The sequence below is a fragment of the Eufriesea mexicana genome, unplaced genomic scaffold (genome assembly GCF_001483705.2).
Source record: "Eufriesea mexicana isolate 0111107269 unplaced genomic scaffold, ASM148370v2 scaffold124, whole genome shotgun sequence".
Classification (NCBI taxonomy): Eukaryota; Metazoa; Arthropoda; class Insecta; order Hymenoptera; family Apidae; genus Eufriesea; species Eufriesea mexicana.
The window spans coordinates 2,277,454-2,284,807 of NW_016908357.1; the positions used below are offsets into that span (position 1 = coordinate 2,277,454).

Below are 7,354 nucleotides of genomic sequence, written 5' to 3' on the forward strand. Positions count from 1 at the left end.
CTAGCCTCTCCGTCGATATTAAATTAACGCCACGATTCGGGACTTGCTGTGCATTTTAATTTTCGGTCATCCCTCTAACGGGTTCGAATGGTCCCATTTAATATCGTGTCGCGTAAATATAATTAATCGACGCGCAGGAAACGCGAGAGTCCTTCGTTAACCGTATGCTCTTGAAGGAACAACGCGACCGTGAGCCCTCGAGAAGGAATTGCACGTTTTAGCAAAGTATCGCGTACTCGGCCGGTCGATGAGTTTGATTAAAATTGCACCTAAGAATATCGGAATATTTTAGTGCCAGCAACGCAAATAGAAACGATAAATTTCCTTAATTAAATCGATGACATTTCGGCGATGGAGTCGCGAGTAGTAACGTCCGATATATAGTCAGACGCGCTACTTACTCGCGTACCATTGCGATAATCGCATCATTTTCTTCGACGTATTCGATCGTGCAAAGTGTTTCGCACACCATTAACATCAGCCAAGTGGCGTGAAGCGAAAGATTCTATTCGCAGGCGTACCATTTCCCGTCTCGCGACTGAGAAACTCGATTTTATATTGGCAACCGCATCCAGATTAAGTCTGACGCGATTCCAGCGCGTCCCATTCAAGCTTTCCGAGATTATTCGCGCGGAATCTATTCGATTATCGTATTAGCCGATTGTTTATTACGTACATTGTTCCTGGAATCCACGTCCACAGCCTCCTTGAGCACTTTGCGAACGGTGTCCGCTTCATTTTTTATCACAGCCTCGTATAACAGAAGATCGTTCTTAAGCCCTGGCGAACGGGAAGTTTTTAATCAGCTTCTTCCATTAAAAGCACTCGCAGGGAAGAACAATATTTACCGAGAATCGCGTTCAAAGCGAGTCGTAAATATTTCGTATACTTTCTTCCTCATCTCCCGTGCTCCTTTTTAAACATCCCTCTTAGCTATCTTTCGTTTCGAATTTTCTTTCACGCAGCTTCTAAAGACCAGTTTTCTCGCGCCGGAATCGACGCGGACAGATAGAAGCGTGTCGAAGTCCATCAAAATTTATTCGTTTAACGAAAACGAAGACGAAGGTCGAGAGGAAGAGAAACTTAATTTACAGCTCTTCTTTACTCGCAAGTCTCGATCGGACGGGAAGTTAACGCGAACAAGGAAAACGAATTTTCCCGAGTGATTCTGTCTCTTTTCATTTCCTTTTACTTACTCCGTGCAGTCTTTTGATTCAACACCTCTCCCTCGATTGCCTCGTTGATATTCAGGGGCGAGGGTGTCTTCGCTATTTCCTCCCTGTCCACCATTTTTCGTTGCCTCGCGCTCCTCCTCGGTCTACATGTTTACTCTCGTCCGTCGTCGCTATTAAACCTGAAAAACCAAATCAAACATCTGTGTGTTTTCTCTGCTTTCTCTGGCACATCGTGAATCATGGTCCTTAATTTCCTACCCCCATCCCGTTACGCGATCGAGCCGAGGTACCGGGCTCCTCGAGTCGCGCGTATTAATCACGCCAAATTATGCAAACGAGATTCCCTCTGCTCGTCCCGATTTTATTACTCGATTTATTATCAAAATTCACTCGTGAGTCGAATCGCGGAACATTCTCGCTTCGTTTACTTTACTTCAGGGTTACTATTTCTCCCGATAGTGCTCCGACGTCTCTTCCCCCCTTACTTGGTGTCAGAAATTTATTAATTCCTACTACTCGTAATGAAAACGATCCCACCGACTCGCGGTTAACAATACCCGCGAGTTTTCGCTCGAGTGGAAACCGGGGTACGCCTGGAAGGCTGTTCGACATGTAGAAATGAAATAATTATACGCATACTTGCGGCCTCTCATACTCCGCCTCTGCACACTCTCGGGGAACAGAGTATGTATTTAGTAATTTGCATCGATGACTTGGCTCGCTGACCGTACTTGAATTAAGGACGATATTACGCGGAGAATCCGGTGCTCAATTTCGAAATTACGTCGATAAGGACTCGCATAGTGATATTCATGGAACGACGATGGCTCGCTAACAGGTGTTCGAAAGCCGGATCAAACGCGGCCCGTCATAGGGACGCGGAAAGTAACTTGTATCGGAATGTGCGAAAATTTCGCGACTAATTTTCCCGCATCAGTTTTACTCGCTTTGTATTAATTAGAACGTACATGCCTCCGGTACCAAACGCGATCCACGATGCGTTTTATTCATCAGGGTAACGACGATGTTACCCTCTATGTGGGAAAAAATTGAGACGATTCTATTGGTACCAGTAGTACGATCCACGAATAATGCAACGAGAGGTAGAAAATTCCGCAGCGCTTCTCGCCGATATCTCTGGTCACGGACGCGATGTTTTCTTCCATATGCACGGTTGTTTCAGTCACGCTTGACGGATATATTTTTTCCCCCCAATAACCGTTTCAACGTTATCTGTTCCGCGATGCGTGGCTCGTATTCCGTATTTCTGCTGAAAACCGTCCAAGTGGAGCCCGCGAAACACAATTCAACGAGGTTCTCGCGTTGCGAGCGTCGAGAGGCGAAAGCATCGTAGCTCGAGATCCGAAAGGGAAAGACACCCTTTGAAAATATACAAATATAAAACATCCCTCTCGCGGATCAACGCAGGTTTTGTTCGTTTCGTTCCGCGTTCCCGGGGAAATAGATCGGATTAGTCTCGTGGACACGAGCAGAGAGAAGGTATCAAAAGCACAACGTGCTTTTCGAATCGCCTTTTCCCTTTTCTTCCTTCGCTTCTGTACTTCGTCCTTTCGTAGACATTGTGTTTCCGTCGTGTTTTAATCACGTTCGATAACGCGGCAAATATTCAACCGGATTTAGAGGACAGCGGAAAAATGAAATTCCGGCTGAAAGTTGGAACCTTTATAAAATACAAACTACGTTGAACACGGAGGAAAATCCTGTCAGCCGTTTCCGACCGAATTTCCTACAGTCGGGAAGTTTTAATAAGGATCTCCTTTCCGATTTCCGATACTTTTACCATTACCAGCAGCGATATACAATTGCGGAAACGGCCCGTAGGGTCTGGAAAATTTCGCGTCGTAATGAGACTGAAACGTGAGGTTTCGCGGAAAATTCACAAAGGACGGGATAGTTGCATCGCTCGGAAATAATAATTATTTTTTTTCGAGCAGACGGCTCAACGCTGTCGGATTTTACGAACCATTTCGAGTGAAGAGAAAACACGTGGTTGCGATGCGACGACGTTATGGAGGACAATGAAATTTAATTTTTAACAACGACAGCTGATTTCGATTGCCTCGTATACGAACCTCCCATTTGCCAAGTCGACGAATTCCAGAAAACAAAAAGTGGAGAAGTATTTCGAATATAAAAAGTCGAGCACCAGTAGAGCTACTTGGCACTCGAATTTTAAAAAATTCAGCAACCGGAGTTAATTGCTTCGCTTTGTTAATAGCTCGTGTTTAATCTGACGGATTCGTAGAATATTTAAATTTTACCGGAATCCGACACATACTTCGTCGTTTATACAATTCTTTCTGTCAGACGCAGAAAAATTCTGCAACAGCAATATACACGAGCACGTATGCACACACGAATGTAGACAGACACGATTTAATTTTCAGGATATTTTTATTACGATGGAAAGTTTTCGTTTGAAATTTGCTCCAGTGTTATGGTCGCTGTTGGGAACACGGGCTGATTGGCCAATCGAATTCTGGTGAATGATGATCGTGCCATAGTTCTCATTGCAAACGCGACTCTGCGTTGGACGGTTACATCGTTGAAATTCAATTGAACATTAACTCTGCATATCATTGATTTATCCCCGCGACGTTTAAATCGTTGACACAAGAAGCCACGTTCATTCCTGGTCTTATACATTCGTTCGACGATATTCGCTATAAGCCTGGCTCGTGGCTTTCCAGTTACACCGATGTCCCATTTTCTAAGCCCGAGGTTTTCGTTAATAACGCTAATTTCGAGGTAAAATCGCCCTGTCGAGCTGGAAATGGAAACCCGACGAGAAAGGTTCGCTATTTTCGCGGAATATTTTGTTACGTGAGAGATTAGACGATAATCGCGCCATCGATTCATCGGCGATTATTCTTACACGTCGAACGTCAAGAGGAAAGAGGTTCCTTCGATTGACCTACAAATAACTAAAACGGGACGTTGGAATATATGTATCGACAGGGAGCAATCCCGAGAATTACGTTTTTCCAGCTCGAATGCAGCTTTCGCCGGCTTAACTGTAATATTACGTTCCGTCGAGCAGCGAATACTTAGAAAGGTTCAACGACAAAGGAATACATGAATCTCTAAATACGAAACACTCTCTTACACCGCGTGGTTTCGGCCATGAAATTTCCAATATATTTTCGTTTAATCAGTTTTTTAATATCTGTCCGATTAAAAATCGGGTAAACGGTGCCTGGCAAACACGAATATTCGAAGCGTGTATAGAACCGACGCGAAAATTTTCGATTAAAAAAGCACATCCGTACTTCTCCGACCATTCTCCGGCCGTGTGCCAGAAATCGCGAAAAAGGTTCCAAGAAAATTGTCAGCGAGGAAACTTTCTAAAAAGCAATTTAATTGCTCGCTTCGCTCGTCTGACCAATCACGTCAGCTACTACTTGCCGATTCGCGTCCCCGGTTTCCACGGTGCTTTTTCGATCGTTTTGATTCACGGTTCGCGGTTATCCTCGCGGTGAATTTCGGTGTACTTGTCGAGAGCGGATTTAATTGGCTTCTTGTCGGGAAAAGTGTCGATGGAAATAATTTTTCAGCGCGCGAAAGTCGCCCGACCGGATCGTCGATATCCTCCAATTAATGCGACCGGAAGAAGGTCGATCAATTAGACAGCTTTCACCCTCCGGTGAATTTTATCAGCAGCGAATCAAGCGTTCAAGGCGCCGCTTTTGACCCGATGTTACCGATAATCTGACGGCAGAGCTTTGTTATCCCTATCGGGCCGGCGTCGTCGACAATCGGGCCATTGAAGGTGGCCATAATCCACTCGTGAGGGTATAATAAGTACCCGTCTCGCGATTGTAATTTCCAATGGAATTACGTACCTCTTCTCTGATTTTTCCCTCCGATAACCAGATTTACATAACCACATCGAATCATCGGTCGCTGATAATAGCGTAACCCCGAGTCCCTGTCGTTTGGTTCGCGCGTGATGCATATTTCCGAGGACAAAATGAAATTCCAATAACTCCACGGTTTTCCACAGATTAATGGCAGTTTGGAACATTAAATAGATCGTTGTACTTTCAATGTACACGACAGATCGGTATATATTGGCCGTGCAACGCACCATCGACCAGCTTGTTTGTTTTACTCTCAAATTTTAGGCAACTTCCAAGCCCCCTCCGATTTCCCCAGTAAATTAATCGGAAAACAAAATTCGCCGTGATCGCACGGCTCGACCATTCCCGTTTCGATCCCCCCGATGTCCGGAAGGACACGTTTCTACACTAATGCCTGGCAATAAAAATGACAAATGTTTGCGGGTCGATCGATAACGCTCGCCCACGTCCTGGAGCTCGCAGCGAAAATCTAAAAAGCAGGGAAAAGGAGAAAAACTGAAGGAAAGACGAGCAGAGAGCGGTGCCCATTTTGGCTGACGGATCAATGAAGCTGTGCAAATAGAAGGGCGGCCATTTAACGCGTGGCACTACGGTGAGAAGTCAAGTAATTAGCGGTAACCGGTCCCTATTTGCTCTCCTTTCCGTTCTGCCGGTAGCAGCCGGCGACAAAAATGGTGAACGCGCGGGACAACGGATTGAAGAGTAATCGTTGCTGCGAGGCGTCGGCTTCGTTAGAGCCACCGGCTGTCCGCTCGCTTTTGTGCTAAAAATAAAGAAAGACCGCGACACGCTGCAACGCGTGAACGATGATCCCTTTCTGGTCCACGATCATCGGACGAACTCGTTCCTTTTTGCATAATTGCCGCGATAAAAATACTCACGTGGCAAAAGTCACCGGGACGCGAACGCTCGAGCAGAGTCGGTGGTTTCGAGCGTACCGTCCTGACGGTGTAAAAAATTGGCCGAAATTTTCGGCCTCGCAGAAGCGACCGCTTTACCTGTGCATACGCGCAACGAGCTTTTTGTCACGAGCCAAAAATAAACACAATGCAACCGGCCTGCAGGTTAGCCTGCATTCTTCCCGCTGTCCTCCGCGTTCAGCTTTTCCAGCCCCGATTTCTAGTATTCGACGTCTCGATGTTTCGCCCGGTATATTTTCAATTTAATTCCGACCCGGCGGACATTTTCCGCTTGTAATTTTTCCCTCGATTCCCAGCCGCTCGTTAACGCTCGAGTTTCGGCGTCCGCGCGATTCACGAGCGAGTAATTACGTGCCGTGATAAAATCGATTTGCGAAAGAGAAGCCTGGACACACCGGCCTCTGGAACGCTTTGAGATTGAAAATAACAAGTTGAAGGCGCCCCGTCAAAGTTAGAAGCACTCTGCTAAATATACACGGTCACCTGCGCTCCTCTTTCCGGTTCGCGGAGTTAATTCATTCTTATTTTTCCACAGGACAATGTCCTTGCTGCTCCGATGAAAAATTTCACCCGTTGACGTCATCGCCGCAGCTCGCGAGATTTATTTCACGGTTAATCCGCCATGCAGAAAATGTCTACATTTTCGAGTCGACTCGTTTTTCCATTAGCGCTGGCACAATAGTGCGTTACGAAAAGAAAGGGGAGATTCAATTTCTCCGACGAGGCACGTTCGATAATTCGTCGACGGGAAAAAGGGAGAAAAAAAGAACGGCGGAAAAGGGGGAAAAAAAGGAGGGAAGAAAGAAGCATCGAACGGTGCGAATCGCGATAAAGTTTGCGTATCCCCTGAACGTATCTTCGCGGATCCCTTTCGATCTTCCACGTCGATGTTCCAACTATTCTGAACTCGATGCTTCTCAATAGTCACCCCGCACGATACATCGCGGAAAACTGATAATTTCCTGCCTCCATACGCGATTAATCACGACCCGTTAAAGCAACCTCTTATCCCGTGGCGTGAGCCGAGTTTCTCGATAGAAACGGAGCTTAATCGGCAGAGTTGCATCGGTTTCGCCAATAATTCAAGCAGAACTTGCCGAGGGAGATGTACGTATTTCTGGCCAGCTCCCGATCATATCTCCACGGTGATATATTCGCGGACAAAAAAAATATCCTTCACTTCGATCATCGATCCAAGCTTGTAATAACGACCGCGTGATCCGCTCGCAATCCCGCATCAGCCTCTCATTCGCGTTTCTCCGCCGCGTTTACCCCGAATTATTTGGTCTAACGGGGAAGGTTCGAGTGACTTTGAGCGAAAACTCGGTTTGACGGAATTTATTCGCGTATTTTCCCGCGTCGTGTATCGCTTTGCTCT

General features: G+C 46.1%; 1 protein-coding gene across 1 annotated transcript in view; it reads right to left on the minus strand.

The window, feature by feature from the left end:
- LOC108555410 (ankyrin repeat and death domain-containing protein 1A) overlaps positions 1–7,354 on the minus strand; it is a 16,149-nt gene that overhangs the window by 6,215 nt on the left and 2,580 nt on the right. Inside the window, exons 2-3 of the mRNA XM_017911036.1 lie at positions 1,197–1,354; positions 673–780 (exon numbers count right to left, since the gene is read on the minus strand). Of these exons, the coding sequence (XP_017766525.1) occupies positions 673–780; positions 1,197–1,290 (202 nt within the window). The 5' untranslated portion in view covers positions 1,291–1,354. The remainder of the gene's footprint in view (positions 1–672; positions 781–1,196; positions 1,355–7,354) is intronic.